Source organism: Calliopsis andreniformis, chromosome 5 (genome assembly GCF_051401765.1).
Source record: "Calliopsis andreniformis isolate RMS-2024a chromosome 5, iyCalAndr_principal, whole genome shotgun sequence".
Lineage (NCBI taxonomy): Eukaryota > Metazoa > Arthropoda > Insecta > Hymenoptera > Andrenidae > Calliopsis > Calliopsis andreniformis.
Genome location: NC_135066.1, coordinates 7,614,612 through 7,632,819, shown reverse-complemented (window position 1 = coordinate 7,632,819; position 18,208 = coordinate 7,614,612). Strand labels below are relative to the sequence as shown.

The 18,208-nt window shown below is 39.6% G+C and overlaps 1 protein-coding gene across 1 annotated transcript in view; it reads right to left on the bottom strand.

The window, feature by feature from the left end:
- Pio (zona pellucida domain-containing protein piopio) overlaps positions 1 to 18,208 on the bottom strand; it is a 69,234-nt gene that overhangs the window by 41,976 nt on the left and 9,050 nt on the right. The window contains exon 3 of the mRNA XM_076378267.1: positions 15,190 to 15,250. Coding sequence (XP_076234382.1) covers positions 15,190 to 15,250 — 61 coding nt within the window. The remainder of the gene's footprint in view (positions 1 to 15,189; positions 15,251 to 18,208) is intronic.

Here is an 18,208-nt window from a genome sequence, read left to right as displayed (position 1 = left end):
AATAATAGAAGGTCGAGATGTGCACCACATGCGTCATGATGTGTTTACATGCGCGTGAAATCTGCCTGTGCTCGATTACATTTTTCACACTCTGTTGGATATGAAGGAGTTCCATTGTTATTAACTTTTCGTGCTCTTTAATCTGTGACATCCGTAATTCTACGAATTCTGAGAAGCTTCCTTTTTAATTCAGTAGTTCCTGTTACCAATTTCAGTCGATGAAAAGATATGTGTCTATTTAATATTACTTAGGGCTACAATTAACTAGTTCTGAATCTTTTTTTATGAAAAGTACTCGATTTTTTAATAATGCGTTATCTAAGGTTTTTCGTGATTTCTATTGCAGTATACACAATAATTAAGGTTATTAATATTTATAAAAATGTTTATTTATAAAAGATGAAAGAAACTATAAAAAATGACAATGACTGGGTCAATGTCAAATACTAGGCGATTTAACCTACCATAAGCTCCACAGTGGGCAAGGCAGAAAAGCCACAAATTATATTTCCAACATAAGTGGTTAACCACAGTGACAACTGAAAGCAATCGTTCGTGTTACCCTTAATACTCTTAAACATACGCTCTAGCTCATACCTTCGACGAGACAAAAATAGGCTAGAAGTGCATGTCTTGTGCTATAAAGTAGTTGTCAATGAATTCTGCGAGTCTTTAACGAGGAAGTCATATTTCATCATTTGCACTAGTGATCCCGAAGGGCGAACGCAGCCATAAACGTGAGGATAGCAAAGGACGTGTAATATCGATGAGTCCCATAAACGACTACTGAACTTGGTTAACCATAGAAATGCAAACGTTCAAAAGCCCTCGGCCTAAGGCGAACGTGCGACTACTTACTTTAAACACGCTCTTCCGACTAGATCTCGTCGCTTTCCATTAAACCGCGTCCCTTATTTTTCTCCACCGCGGGGGTAATCGAGGCAATTATTCGTAACGCCATCGCGTAATATCCGTCCCGCGGGGCGTCTGGTAACAGCTGGAATGACGACTTCGCGGAATAATCAAGCGCTGTTAATAAATCTCTCGGCCGCTTTTCCGCGTAATTAACCTTGTGAATGCCGCAAGAATGTCGCTGTGTCGCCCCTCTGTCACATCAGTTTTTATGGCGGTAAAAACGCAGTAGCAGTGCCGTTTTAAATTCTGCTGCTGGATGTGAGGAAAGATTCCGCACTAAAAGTGACTTTCGAGACAATTGTCTTTACATATTACGAAGTTAGTTTTAGAAAAAATAACGTATTTTAAGGAGGCCAGTTTCTGCTAAGCTTACAAGGAACATCACTTTAGTGCCATCTTCCGATTTTCATGAAACATGGTACAGTAAATTCTCCTATAATACAGTTCCCATACAACGCGGTAGCTTGAAACTTAATATCTCTATAATATGTACACTTTTACGATTGAAATTAATGGAGAATTCCCCTCTTTTCATGCACGTACATCACAATCATAGTACGTAATCCGAGGAATGGATGTTGCTGCTTCACATGGAAACAGAAATGGATTCAAAAGAATAATAGAAACAGGAAGAACAACATGAAAGAACAAGAAAAAGTTCCTCTCTGTGGCCTCAGTGAAGACATAGCTCTATAATAGATACGATTTGAATGTTAGTAGGTACTAGTGTCTGAATATTAGCGTGAGTCACTGTGTATACTCACATTAAATGTCATAAACAATTAAACAGGATATTGTTTTCTTCCTCTTAATTCACGTTAGCACGAATGTAGCGTACTGGGGGGTCTGATCGATATCGTGGAAGCGCGTGATCGAGGTGACGCGCGGCGCGCAGGATCTACGAGCAGCAGGATAGGTGTTCGGATCGAGATTACGATTCCGCTTGCATAAGTCGGACGTGTCCTGCGTGTGGAACGAGGAGAACCAGTCCCTAAAGATACTGATGCGTTTCAGTCGCCGAGGGACGTTCGTGAACTAACGAGATTTGAAAAATCTACCGTTATCTGGATCATCCAGTATCTGGGTTGTCCATGTGTTGGATTTCTCAGGTAGAACTGTTCGATTTTCTTAACAAAAGATATGCATGAATTTTTTAAGAAACAATCGTTTAATTTAAATACAAAAATTCGAGTGACCGAGATTGTATTTGACGAACTTGCAGTGGTAAATGAGAAGGTGTTGATAACAGCTTGCAGCGTTTTATTGATCATTTCATTGGTTCTCCCTATATCATGATATAGACTTCGCAAATGTGAAAGAAATGTTGAAAATGAAACTCATGCGCAAAGATCAACAAGAATAGTAGGGACAATACTACCTTTATACAAAACTGGTTTGATCAGCAAGTAAAAAGCTATGACATAGAGGTATGTCCAAGTTACTTCATCGATAGGAAAGTTATACATAGAGTAGGTTACAGAAGAACTATGTTTCAAGCAGCAAAAACCACTTCACACAAAGTTTCAGTTTTGTAAGAGCAACCAGTAATTCTAAGTAATAAATAATTCTGACAGTGATAGACCCTGAAGAAGCACAAATTAGTCCAGCACGAATAGCATTCTAGAAACATGGTTCGCGTGATCTTTGCGAAGTTACCGCTAGTTTCCAATTTCTGAAAAATTAAGGATTCGTAGTGCTCTGAAGCGAAGAGCAGCCAGTGGAACTTGAACCTAGGGTGAAATAATGCTAGATTGCTTCAGACTTCCATCCTTGGAGCGAACCGAGTTATTAAAGGGCCCCCAAAGAAAAGACGACGTCGCGGAAGCGATTTCTACGAGAATTCCACAGAAATTGGATAAAACACCGAGTTCACGATCGTCCCTCGCAAGTTCACGGTACAACATTCACGACTCCGACAAAGGGAGACGCGAATTCTCAGAAACAATTCTGCTAGCGTGCCAGTGCAGTGCAATCGAACAGGCCTCGGGGAAAATTGGCAGATCATTGAAGCCTTGCTGCCTTTAAAGACTACACACACGTACTTGAAAATGGTCCCTTCCAGTGTGAAGTGACCCAAGTCCAAAGATTATTAAATCTTCCTTAAGTCATTCTAAGAACGTTACAATACGCTCGAGTAATAACGAAGTGTTAAAAAAAATATTGAAAAGAAATACTAAAGAAGCAGCAAAATTCAGAATACTTTGCTCAATTCTTTGCTTTCCTAGTCTTTTCGATACATAATAACATAAAAAAATATTACAACACACTTATTCATAATTTGGATATCTCTCAAAGCAAAGAATTGAAAATTAAAATTATGTTAGTGAGACGTAACAGCTAAATTAATAACAATTTGAAATCTAAATTTAAACAAGGTTCTAAATATACTTTAAAACTTGTTATTATTAAAATATATAATTCTAAAATATTAAAGTACAAATATTGAATTGGTACATACTAATTATTACAGTTCTACACGAGAATACTTAAGCATTGAAACCATGTGTACTTTGGATCGTACATTGCATAAGATTTGGCAAGTAAAGCGTGCACGTGCCTTCATGATCGCAGGAAGGAACGACCGACTGCACCGAGGTGCGGAATAGTAACGAAGATTACCGTAACTCTACCGTAAGAGGAGCCCTCGGTCATCGCGCTTAGGAGCAGAACCGACGAACCGTTATAAATCGTCATTATTTTTGCCCGAATCGTTTTGCAAAATCGTGACTATTCTCACGAATTTCTTCAGGGTAGAAATAAAAAATTTTACGGAGGACACTGTGCATATTTAAATTCAATTTTAGAACGATGCCAGACGTGTATAATTAACGACGAGCAGCCTCGACAAGCATATGCTAAAGGTGAACCGTTAACATTTGCGGTGATTTTAATGGCACTGCTGTTCTTTTCCCAACTGGACCTGTTTCTTCAGAAAAGCGGCCAGCAAATCTAAGTGTCGTCAGCGCACCGGTTGGACGAATCACAGTGTCATGCGTTTGAAGCGCGAAATACTAACTCCATGACCAGTTGGAGGATTGATTGACCCTGCTTGAAAATCTGAAAATACTAGTTGGACCGAGGGAACCGTTAAGGATGATTGCCTAGAAGAACTTCAATCATTCTTCGATTGGCCAAGACAACGTTTAGCATCTGTTGACGTAACTTCGACCCTTTAGTATCAATAATTAATATTACTGCATTAACTTGATTGGCTATTCGTGGGGAATTTTTGTGCTGGACTTGTCTACGACACTTTTTCCAATTTGAAATAATTCGTTGTATTGCAAGAGTTAATATTTCTGAAAGTCTAATTTGCGAGAGCTCGCAAATTTGGTAGAGTCTATAACATAAGAATTTGAAAGGGTTTTGAAATTTAAGGAGCTCGTAAATTCATTTCAATTTGATATACATAAAGTCTGTTTTAAAGGACTGAAAGTTAATTAGACTACAGAAGATAAAAGCGTAAGATCAAGGTAGAAGCATAAAGGTTCCAGTTCACTTGTTTTAACCACTTTTTCAATGTCGCACACGAGATTCTTTTAGAGGGAATATACAGGTTGTGCAACATGAAGACACTGGACAATGTAGAAATCGTGTGCTTACTTTGGTGGAGTTCCTCTGAATTAACAGACTGTAGAGTCCATTAAAATGCGTAACAAAACTGAAAGCTCCGTCCAATTTGAAATTTAAATGAAGAACTGGCAGACAAACAGTGTACAATTTTCTAGACACGAATGAGTTGGTCCAAGCCTAGTTAACTTACTAAACAAATCTAATACACATTCTATTAAGTGGTGCAGCCTGTGTACCCAATACAGTAATTGTGACAAAAATGTAGTACAAAAACTATACTACCGTAACAAAAATAGTTAACAAAAGATTTTCAGAGTAGTTTGCAAAAGACAATCAGGGAAACAAGATAACCATCCCCTAATTAAGAACGAGCGGCGGTGGTTGCCACAACTGTGCGCAACTGCTCGTCCAACAATGGCCAGTCGACTAGCCAGCAGTTGAAGATGAAAAACGCTCACGACCCACTTTCGACTGGCCAGCAACTTCGCTCTTATCTCAGGACCTTCTGCCACGCACAAAGAAGACACCGATTGCTCGCGTGCTTCTTCGCGCGCGATGCTTATCCGCGATATCGATCGATCGTACGTCCCTGGCCGGGCTCTCGTTGCTTTTCCCGCCAACTAGGAGCGTTTTAAAACCGCCTGTTGCTCTTTCCAGGCCTGGCCGATTCTCGTAGCCTTGCCTCAGCACGCTTCGCTGCGTCCTGCGATTCGAGCCTCATATCCGCCTAGAGAACCCGACTATACTTATTGTTAGTGTTCTTTTCACGTTTATTCATGGTTCTGTAGCGAGAATCAAAGCGTACGCGGTGCATACGAGGTTTGATCAAGGAAAATATTCACGTGGAAATATGTAGATTTATCATGATCCAGTTTATTCTGGTTCCTTGTCTGACGACAACATTTCAACATCATTAAAATAGCTAGGTTACAAAAATAACCAAATTGGCTAGAAATAATTAGTATTATATTTAATAGATCCATTATGTCCTTTCGATCGATTTTAATGTTCGAATTGCTGCCGTCGCAGAACGATTTTACAGAAAACGCAATCGGGAGAGGATGTAACAGAGTTTGCACATTACTCCTTCGCGACCTTTGATCCTCTCTTGCGGTTCTAAATTCAACTCGCATTAGAGAAAGATAGTCCTGTCTTTTACGCGTGGTAATCCTCTACTAATCGTTTCTGATGTTCCATTAAATGGAATATCAAAAAGCTCGATAATTCTCTTCCTCGATAACATGTAATGACTCTATATAACGGGAGCTAGTGTTCAGAACCTGAATCCTCTTGATAAATCTCTACTGCGCATCGAGTCGCTTATCTTCTATTTTTAATATTTCCATGCAACAATTTGCATATGTTTCCTCTCATATTGTCATGCTCATTTCACAGTCTTATCCTCGCGATATTCGCTTCAGTCCTTTTTTTTTTTTCCTTTTATTTCTACGTCGCCTTGGATCCTTTCGCAGAGATAACGGAAGCGACGCAGTAATTGTACGCCTATTTTCCATAATAAAAATGCACTTCTCAAGAAGACGATAGATAATTCGGTGATTCATCGATTATAATAATCTTGACACGCTTCCCCTTGCCGATGGCATCGATTCCTGGCCTTCCTCGATGCAATTTACCGTGGGTACTAGCCATCATTGGAACTTCTCGGTTACTCCTCAGCAGAGAGGATCGTTTCGAATAATTTAAGACGCAATATATGAAATCCTTAAGACATAAAACGCTACTACAAGTCGCAATGACATCATTCAGGAATTATATTTTCAGAGAAATGAGATAATATTTATTTAGTGCAAGAATCGTTCTTTCAATTATAATAACTCAAACAAGGACAATTTTTTAGTTACCTCAGTCAGCGACTAAGCAACATGTTTGCTTTCACCAAGTAACTTTTGACTCAGAACAACAGCCTTTGCATAGAAGACACTTCAACAGAAAACATTACTACAGCTATATTTGATGTATTTGTCAAATGTTTGACAGGCTATTGCTTTACATTAATATACATTCCATAAATTGTGTAAAGGGTTTTACAACACATGGGATACAAAAACAACGAAAAAGATTCATATAAACGTCTACCTTATTTAACTTTATTCTCAAGTTATAGCCATGTCCGACATCCACCATTAAAAGTGGCTCTACACATTCAGAAGCGCCATATATCTAAAGTTTAAAACAGTAGATATCAATTACGATGTAGTTATCAAAAACGCGTGTTCTATGACAAAATAGACCATACAACAATAAAATTGCTAGGTATCTCTATACCAATGTAACTGGACATAGAACGCCTACAGGCATCAGCTGATATGGTGAATAGATAGGGTCATAAAATTTCCGCACGTATCGCGTAAAAAGTATGAATCCTGTCATACTCAAAAAGTGAAAGGTTTAAATACGAGGTAATAATACGAAATAATAGAATATGTAAATACGAGGTAATAAAATATTTCCATAATTAAAACGCTGCGTTTATAGATTTCCTAGCTAGTTTGAGATAGCCTCGCCAGGTCTCGTATTGAATCTTCCACCCTTATGAGAAAAACCAAAAGTCTCAGTTAACAAGCGGTCACGGATAGCTATCTGTGCTTGTTTTGGATCTTCCTTAGAAATCAAAAGCCTCGGATGCTTCGCTAACAAGAAGTTTATACTCTAGGATTTCCCCAGAAACAAAACGTCTCGGCGATCAAGGTTCCAGCTAACAAGGAGCTAAATCTTGTTGGCCAAACGATTCCCGTTTCGAGGCTCTGTTTCCTGAAACAAGATATTCTCGTCCAGCTTCCTTCTAACAAGCGCCGTGGCCTCAAGGAGCATCGTTCGTCATCCGCCTCTTCCTTTTCACCTGGCCTTCCAATTTCCTCCCTACGAGGCTCGATCGTGAACTTCTGTTAACGCTTCTCCGACTAATTAGCCGCCATCACCACTATTTCTGGTCACGATGAATCGTCGACGGACGCTGTCGATTCGATCCAATCATCTTCGCCTTGTAATTCAAGGACTCGTCCGCGCTCGGGTGATTTCCTTGCAAGAAATCCTTTTGTGCACCGGTAGAAGATAATTTATTGATGTATCATCTGCATCACGATCGAATGCGTGCTAATCAAAGCGTTAATTAGACGCGCGTTCTTCTGTGACGAGACTTCGTAAGGAGTTTTAGAGCGAGTTAAACTCCTGTTCGACGTTGATGAGATGAGATCATGATATTTACTATCCTTGGAATCAGTTTCTTAATTAAGGAAAATAAATGACATCTTTTCGAATAGTTTGAATAATAATAAATAATTGTTTGATATGTTCCAAGATATTGGATTATGCTTCAGAATATTTTAACTTTTGTTGGATGTATTAACTTCGAGTTAAAAGTATTTCACCATATGATATAAATTGAGAATAAGCAAGTGAAACGTTTGACTAGTAGCATCGTACCCTTTAAAGTTTGCATATTATTAGGTCTCTAATAAAACTTGAAAACAGGACTTATGTATTGGTCTAAACTGGTTCTCTATTTAACCCTGAATAACCAACCCTACGCAAAAATGACAAATATCCTATTTTAGTAACAATACTCAACTACCCTCAGCCATGATCAACAAACAGAAAGCCAAATCCCCAATTCTTTCCTCAAATCGAACATAAAACAAAATTCTACAATTCTAAATCCATCCCATCAGAATGCATTTTGTTAAAATTACCAAAGAATGCTACCTGTCCCCAGTCAGCCCTCAACTCGTCTCATTGTCTCCACTTTCCTAACAGAACAGTCACGCTGCTGACACCTGCCACAGCACCTTAATTACTTTCAGAACGGTCCCGTGACCAGCAAGAGGATCAGGACAGCGTCGCGAAAAATTGAAGCGCATCCGAGGTAACGGCCCAGCCTGGCGAGGTGGCCAAGCGTGAGTACACACGGTCGGTCGTTGTTCTAACGGCTCTGCACAGCCAAATTGATTCTTACGCAAACGACGTCCGACCGATGGAATGGCACGGATAAATTGTCGTGGATTCTACATGAGAGATACCGTTATCGGTGTTCGGCTACACGGCAGACAAGGGGAACGGTACTCCCTGTGCCCCGGTGTTCCTCTGCTTGCGGTTTTTCTGCTCGCTGAATCCGTTGTCTTCTTGGCTCGCCATTGTCAAGGCCCTTCCATCCTCGCGTGAGATCTGCAGCGGACAGTGGCGATTCTCTGACCAGTGGAGGTTTTAATAGCTTCCGAGTTGGATAATATGACGTGATGAATTTTGTCAAACGGGAATTTTACAAGAAGCACTCTTGTGCATCACTGCGCTGTTTATCTAAGGTACCACGTTTGTCTGAGGACTCGAGAATGAAGTGCAGTAAAACCTTGATTAAGTGAAGTATTCAGTATTTCTCTTATTCAAGGTTGAGCCTATTGAGTGTGATAATTAGACTGGGGATGTTTATGTATTTATGCCAGGTTTCGATATGCAGAATTGTATGAAATTATTCGAATGAATACTCGGAATGCAAGGATGATGTTAGGTGTACCAGACGTCGATAGCCGATACTTATTCTACTAACTTCGCTGTGTCTGACCTGACTAACTCACGCGAGCAGTAGAATAAGTCCGAAGTCAGACATAAACGCAAGTTTGAAATTCTTTATTTTCTTTCTATTTTTATTTGTAGTTCCATCTCTTAAAATATTTAATACCTATTATTGAATACTCTCTATTATACTATGAATTGTTGGCAAGGAAATAGTTTACTAAGTCCAGAGTATTGTTTAGTTCATTACGCAAGAAATACTGCTCCTCGATCACGCTACCTTCACAGATATCGCGTTAAGAGGTTGAAGACGAAGAACACCCTAGCAACAGTGCGCGCCATGCTCAGCATACCATGCAACAAACATGAAGCATCGAAACCTTGAATTCAATTTCAAACAGCAAAAACTGTGGTCGTCTCTGTCCATTAAACAACACAGAGATTCCATGACTCTTCGGTCGCGATTATCCCACCATGGCGTCCACTCTGATGGCGATTTTTCCTCGCAGAAGGTACGCGGAAAGACGACGAAATCGACGTGGTTTCTCGAGAAAAAGTCGCTCGTCCGAGCAAGAAGCCGAAGCGGCAAGAAGGAGCGAACGCAGGAGGATGCAAGCTTCCGTAGAAGGGACGCAATGGATCGTAACGATCGCGTGGATCAGCGTGCCGCGGTGGATCCTTCGAAGCGAGGCCATCGATCACGTGGCCGATCGCATGGAAGATCGCTTCTTAAGTGATTCATTGTCTTCTACCGAGTTACTTGTGACTTATACCGTGGTTTTACACTCGTCAGCGGGGCCCTTTGTTTGCCTTCGACAAATAATGCTTCGCGCGACGTGGAACCGAGGGAGAGGAAGAAGATGGGGAATTCAGGGTGCAGCGTCATCGGTGCACCGTCATAGATCATTGGAAGATTAAAAGGGGAAAGGACAATATTGATCCCGCAGGCTTGGTGGGATAACAGAACTGTTTGACTGGAACAGCCTCGGGACAAATGAATATTAGATTTCTTTCACTTTCTTTCTCGTTTACAGTACAATATGCACAGAAATGAAATGGCAAGTGATGCAATTATTGTGAGGTGGAATTCTCAAATCTGTATGTACTATTTGAGATGATAACAATAGCTCAAATAACACTTTTGTTGCACCTTCTGTTATAACTATTGTAAACTTATAACACGTATAGTATAGCAGTATAGTCACTATGATAAATTATAATTTTCAACGTAGTAAACTTCAGATTAGAACCTTAACTTTTAATTCACATTTATAGAACATGTCAATTACTGAGTACTTTAAAGTATCGGGTACATGTCCATATATCTGTGCCTTTGGATTAAAATCATTTTTAGAAAAGAATTTCTATTAAAAATGTACATAATACTCTTTTTTCATCTTAATGTTAATAAGTAAAGTTAAGTGACAAAAAATAATTCCTCAATTTATGTATAAAAGTTCTCCTTTTATAAATGACTTTAATCCGAAGGCACAGTCAGGTACGACCACAGAAGCATAGACAAGTACCCCACTTATGTGCAATAAAAACTGAAGATAGGTGGCATGCAGAGATATATGATCCTTGGCGTACAAGCAATTCTAACTAGCAAAGTAACGTGTAACAAATAACTTCTGAAATTATAAGAAGAACGCATCAGCACTCGTTAGTATTGGTTCTGCACTCGTTAGAAGACCTATTAGACCTTACGCGGTTTCGGTGCCGTGCACAATATCGTCTGAAATAAATTCACGAGTAACGGAACATCAAGGAAGGAAGCGTCGTTGACCGCTTAATAATCCTGCAATCGTCATTAGCCAGGATCATTTATAACCCCTTCTCGTATCCTATTTATGGGCCAACTAACCGTGGGTCGAGCAGATAATTATGGATTCGTGAAGCGTACAGTTAGGAGCGTACATTATTACAAGCGTTAAGCTGGAAATACGGATATTTCGCGAAGCTAGGGCACGATTATCATCTAAAGGTCACCGAAAATAACGGTTTTCTTAGTACTGCTCCAACTTCGAAACCGAAGGATTCAGGATACTAGCTCGAGGTCTGGGTCAGTTTCTGAAACCTTTCTTTGAACCTTTTCTCTAGATCAAGGACCTCATAGATTTGAGCTCTATGAAGAAATTTATTAGAAGCTTCAAAGGTTTTGTTTGAAGACCTAGGTCAAGTGTATGCATGTAGTCAAGTCATGTCAAGTGTATGTACAAAGTTGTAGCGGGAGTAGGTCAATTCCTTCAAATTGAAAGGACATCAAAAATTCTACTGTGAAAAAAATGTATAAAGTTTCTCAGTTGAAATATCGGAAGTCCTTGTAAGAATTTTGTCTCAAGACCTAGGTCAGGTTCAAGTTGGAAATTTTTCCTCCGGTTAACAAATTTTCCCGAACATTCCCAATCGTTACTTTTTTTAAGCTTCTTCTAACAACGCTTATCTCTACAGCAAAGGAGTATTATACGAGCAATAGGTAGCCAGCCTATTGGCTACCTGACTTAAAATTACTGACTTAATGACACAGAAATGCCTCAACAAAGATGAATAGACAGACTCTTAAACGTACCCTAAGTAATTATTTTACTGTGCGTGCGTGGAACCCCGGAGCTTCAATTGAAAGATAATCTGGCTCGCCATATCAATAATATATGCTTGTACGATCGATGTAAAGTAAATTAGAAGCCACGAGTTTAATTAGCCGACACGTAATGATGGGAACGAGAAATTCATCTTATTTTTTGTATCTTCTGGACGGAATCGCCTTGGAATAGATTATGGAAAGGTTCTTCATCGATCTTCCGTTTGATCAGAATCAAGAGGCTCGTCTCAAATCATCCAGTAAATGAACTAATGAATGAGCTCTAAATGAATGGTATGGGACTTGTCTTCCTGTCAGTCTTACCGTGGTCTTTGTGCATGCACTTGTGCTAAAATTATGATTTTGAATTGAAGTTTGCCTCGAGTTGAGTGTAATGGCCTTGAAGTTTACCTTCAACAGGAGAAAGAAAAGTGAACGTGCGGCCCAGTAAACGGAAATCTTTGTCTGATTATTGTGAGATCGGAGTTTCTCAGATTATATATGCGTGGCGTAGATTCAGAACACCTAAATGTTATACCAAATTAACCACTAGTGTGCATCTGACAGATCTCATACTGTTTCATGAATTTAGATTAATTTGCAATAACGCACCACTTAGCTAGAAAAATAAAGGAATCAGAAGATGAAAGTCATTGTTCAATTATCATAATAAACACATTGTGAGATAAAGTGCTTTCTAATTTAAAGTTAACTTTCAAAGTTAGCTTTCAACGGTGTCTGCAATATTTTTTACTTCAATTAAAACAATAAAAAAAACTATTGTTGACTATATAAACTTGTCTTTCAAAAATTCTTCCCACTTCAAATTCACAAAATTCTTAATTTTTCATCGTTGGTGCATCCTAATTAACTTTGACATTTTCGAAGCAAAATTAATCTGTATCCACCATTTGAAAAATTTCGTCAAAAATAAATAGGTACTTTCTATATTCCCAGGGTGTTAAGATGCACTTCACTGTATCGATACACTATTTGGTCCTAAAAATCATAGAATAACCTAAATAATTCTCATCGCAACTGTGTGATTTCTCACGAAACTGAACTCATTATTTTATAGCAAATATACAATGACGCTCGTAATGAGTCTACTCGTCAAAAAAGCTATAAATGCGTGAAGAGTACAATGCTCGATGAGAGTAACAGTTCATGAACAACGATGGAAGAGAACGAAACTTGTTCGCATGCGAGATCGCTGAATGGTGGAAAAAAGCGCTTTCTTTCGAGGCGCGGTTTCTCCTCGAGAGTAAACCAGGATTAAGATGAACAATCACGCGAACAGCGATCGTTTACCTACGAAATTATCGCGAGATTGACTTTTCCTGACTCATGGGGAATTCAGAGAACGTGAATGATACTGAGGAAAATCGTTTTCATTCTGCCTTGATAGAGTAACAATTTACAAATGAAAGAATTACGTTTTTTTCTAATTTGATCATTCCCGAAGCTCTGTCAACAGTTTTTTAATTACTAAATTAAAATTATTATTATTAAAATTATTAGTATTATTTTATAAATCTACTAATTTAATTTTACACACTCCGTATTTTCTAGTATTGTAATCGCTAAAATAAAGCACAATTGGTACAACAAATGTACAGCGAGTCAAACTTATCAAACTACACGAACATACACAAATAAGAAAATTTGACCGACAGCTTTAAAAAATTCTATACAATTGTCACGAAAAACTTTCGATTACGTCTGGGAAGATTTCTTTTCACTTTTTAATGCCCTTGCCCGTAAAAGTCAAGACATTCGAGAAATTCCCTAATGAGTTGCTTCTGTATCCTCAATGCTCCTTGACGCGGAAACCACTCTCCTTTCAGCGGAGGCTCGCCGCTGTCATCAGGCAGCCATTTCCAGTGACAAATTATTAATCATCACAGGCGTACTTTTCAGGGCGGAACACCGCGTGCACCATCAACGATAAAAAGTAAACGTCGCGAGGCGGGGGCACCCTCGTTCCCTCGACCGCGATAGTAAAAAGTCGTCCGACTCGTTAATCGTCCATTCGCAGCGATGTAATCGCTGAAAATATTACGTAAATCTTTCAGTCTACTCTGTTATTGTCTCGTTTTTTTTTTTATGTCTTGCGGCGATGAAATAAGTGTATTTAGGGCAATGTAGATCACGTTCACTATGTCACTATCTAGTTTATAAGTAAAAAATATGTTATACTTAATGTTCTGTCTTTTAACTTTGTTATCAAACTATTGTATACTAATTGATGCATCCCATAAATAAATAAATAAAAAATGAAAATGAAAAATGATAAAATTGCGTTTCAAGCTTTGCTTTCAACTTATTAATGTGTCAGACTTGACTTAGCCTACTGATATCTGTGACTAAAAATAATAATAAGTTTCAATTTCTTTATGAATAAAATGATTTTTGAAAGCATTGTTTGTGAGATGACTTAATAGGTACTTGCATTTAAGTCGCTTGAATTGAAGCAATTTGGTTAATCCGAAGAAGCCTAAAGCGACAATCGACGGTGAAATTCCGGCGGAACAGGCTGGTAAAAGGTAAAAGGCTGAAAGTGTTTGGCCGCCGGTTACACAGGGACTTTCGATTCGCATCGATGTCGAGAAGGAAATCGTGTGCTCGTCTCTCGTTTATAATCGTTGTCTCGTTTCATCCCGCGCCCGTCCCGTCTCTCCATCCTCAACCGATCCTCTTCCCTCGGTCGATCTCTCTTTCCCTCTGGTCGCCACATGAGAATCTAGGTCGCACGGCTGCGTTCACCTTCCAGCAAAGCAATGTCTTCCAAGGAAGGTCACCGCTCGTCTGGAAAGCCTCTCTTCTCTTGACCATTCTTTTCCCTTTCTTTCGATGACTCTTGCGCGACGCCGCGGACGCATACAGTGGTTTCCTTTAGCGGCAGCTTTGCTTATCTCGATTCTGCCCTGTCATCTTCCTCAGCACGCGATGCACATCAATTGTTGGATACGGGCTAAACCCTCGTTAAGTGATAACTTCTTCACCTTTATTACTTGAGAGGAAAACGTATGGAACATGTTCCTGTTGTTTGCTTAAGAACTATTTAGGTTTTCTGTTCGTAGATGTGACACGAATGGATTCTTAGGTGTTTATGTAGAATTTACAACGTCATGATTTAAGAGTTAGTCAGCAAATCTAATGATACTTAGTAGTTAAAAGTCGTTTGTATAATACCTTGTTTTCTTTCAAAGACACAAACCAAGTATTTCTATTCCATTGATTGCTTCTATTTACCTTTCAACGATTAAACCCCCTCCCAAGTATAATTAAATAATTAAACAGCTCAATACATCGACTATACTGCAGCGAGCCAATTAAACTTATAAGCTGACTATTGTTTCGAGAATCATTGTCATCGCGGTTAGCATTGTGCTTTAGAAAGCGCCCACCACTTTTTTTCTTATCTGATCGTCGCTAGATGAACCCGCCAGGAAGCATTTTCCACGCGACAGGGAAAATCGGCTGGGACCAAGGCGAAATCCCTAGGATTCTCTTGAACGAGAGACTCCTGGTTAATTGACCCCTTGCTAATTAGTTATCGCTGACAATTAGAAAGCGGTGTATATACTCACACGTTGGCAGTTGGTGGGGTATTTGGGCCGCGTGTGTGGTGCTGTGCCTCGCTATTGTGATCTGAAAAAGAAAGAATGGTGTTCGTTAGATCGGTTAGGGGATCACTTGTCCCTAGATAAGGTGGGAACAATCGGGCCGCGTGGGACCGTCACGTGAGGACAAATGGCGCGGGAAGTTTTTGTGCGTTTATTAGCTGGAAATTGTTTTTCATTCGCTGCACTATATTTTCGTATTAAGAATTAAAGAAGATTAAAAATTAAAGAATTAAGAAGAATTAAGAATTAAACTTCACTGTTTAAATCTTAATTTTAATCTTAATTTAAACAGTGAAATAATAGTAGTTTACTGAAGGAAATAAACCTAGCTATCAAGAAGACGCTTCAGGTTTGAATTTCGTCGTACTTTGGATAATCAAAGCCCCAGTATACTGTTCAGATCGCGAACAGAATGTCATTGTCAACGCTTCGCCCAAGACCTTCAGCGCAGCAAAGTTTAAGATCTATCTACAAACGATGGCATCCAATCTGATGAATAATAGGAAACGACGAAGCCAGATGATTAATTTCACTAGTGAAACCCAAGCTCGTCACACAAGGTTGTAAATAAGACCTAAAGACGGCTGCTTCTATATGGTAAGACTGTCGATTGGATAATGGAAAGGACGAGCGAGCATCGTTAGAACATGTTCTAAGCTTGAATTGTTCTTAATTACCCTATCCAGTAAAACACGTCAACTTGCAAGACTGTTCTGAGATTACCAACGAGTGGTTACAAGCGTGTCGCGTAATTGCATCCTTGTTGCTGTTATCAAGGATTAGAGTCGTTTGTTGGACCCTGCAGTTGGGAAACAACGATCGAAAATACGTATGCGTTACGTAAGGAAGAAGAGGATATTCGAAGCACATGAGTTGTTCGAAGTCCATGCGTAAACGATCCATGCAAGCTAAAAGTAGAGCTAACTTCATTCTCACAGTGCATGTGAGCTAATATTATATCACTTTAAGCTAGTATATTACATACTCTCAAGCTAGTATATTGTTCAAGCTAATATACAGGGTGCCAAGTTTGTTCTGGCAGAACTTTGTCTGCATATTTTACAAACAAATTAAGAACCAGGTTCTTAAATGCTCTATTACGAAGTTATGATAAAAATACGAAAAACCAAGACAGCTTTCTTCATGGATTCGCATTATAATTCCATTTCACAATATGCAGTATCAGAAGTCCATTTTCCTGTATTTATTTCAAACTCGACGATTATTCTAGACCTCTGGTACAGAGACTAAATTTCTTCTTCTGCTTCAAGAGGACCTGTTTCTCCACAAAACACAAAGGTTGTCGGTTATGGCGACATAAAAAGAACGAAACAATTGGCGAAGGTGTAAAACGCTGGTAAATACGATCGTTCTCGATCGCGTTGCGGCGAGAGGCAAGGGCACTCGGGACACCTCTTACTCCCTCGACACACTTTTATTTTCCAACTCATGCCGATTTAGGTATCGACAGGAACGAGTGGACTCGCGGCACGACCGGATCGCCGGTTAGGTGAGCGTGTAATTGTCGACGGTGATCTGCTGCAGGGCGTTTCATCGATGAGAACGTTACGCTCGCGCATTTCTTGCGCAGTTCTCGACGCATTGATGTCTCCAGGACAGATGCTCGCAACCCTGAACTGGTTTCATTCTCGAGCTTCAAACCATCGCACGTCATACGCAATCTAATTAAACTTCGTCCTCTAATACGATATTTATACGCAGTCCCCTTGATCCATCCAATTTTATCCGTTTATAATAGTTCAACATCGCAACGCAAATGGCGCGAAATAAAACATAACTTGTTTAGACGAGAGTGAGAATACGAGATATCGAGGTTTTGACTAGAAATTAAATAAGTATTATGAAAACTATAACGTCTACTTACGACAGCTTACTGTCGTTCGTTGCTGTTTATTTATTTCATTAGACAAATATTCCAAGAAGTAAACAACCTAAAACTGCATACCTCGATACTTGAATTACGCCCCAGTAGTTGAAAATACTATTCTATAAAATCTACTATTTTCTGAATTTCTTTTTTATCAAGTACATTAAACCTTCGGTTAAAATTATAAAACATTAACGTTAGTGTTCAAGTACAGGGATAGTTATTCTAAAACTGCGAGGATAGAAATATCTATTTCATATTCCTACCCTCCCTTCCACAGTCTGAATGGAAAGCAAGATTTCACGATACATTTCACACGAATCGAGGGTCGCAGGAATGAAAACGCGCGTATTAGTGAAATTGTCTAGTAAATGACGAGACTGTTAATGCACCTCTGCGCTCGTATGCGCTGATGAAAGTAGTTTAACGAGTCTGCAGCCATTTCGTGGGTAAACGCTGCACATTCGGAAGGGATTTCGAGCGTAAAAGTTTCTGTTTGTATTTCAAGGCGTCCATTAACGTCCCGCGAACGTCCGCTCATAAATTGGTGCGCGTTAAATTGTCCCGCAGACCATATATGGAGGAGGAAACTCGCGTCACGATGCTCTCACGTTACGGAAGGTCGTTCCTCGATGGAATCCATCGGATGATGGAACGGTAGGCTGCCTTATACGGCCAGAATCTTGTCGAGCTGGTCGAGGCTTCTGGTTCGTTTTCAACGACGACTTAGGGAAACGTTTTCACTCGCGTCGTCTACTCTTCGATCCCATTACACGTAATCGCGAGGATGCGCTGCAAAGTAGAGGCCCAGTTTCGCAAAAATTCATGGCCTGCCTGGAGGATCGAGCTGAACGATGGGCGGTCTACGTGTAAGCTAAATTAGACCCACTTTGATCGTCCTGTATTTAACATTCAAGAAGGCAACTTTGAAGAACGAGTGAAGTTGCATCGCTCGTTGGCGCAGAGGAAGTCTCATAGACTTCAGCTCGCAAGAAACTGACGCTCCTCGGTTTCTTTTTTTGGATCCCTCAAAGAGTGAGGACGAAGAAGATTGTCGATGGCAGAGGAAGCAATTTCGGTGTGAGATCGAATGAT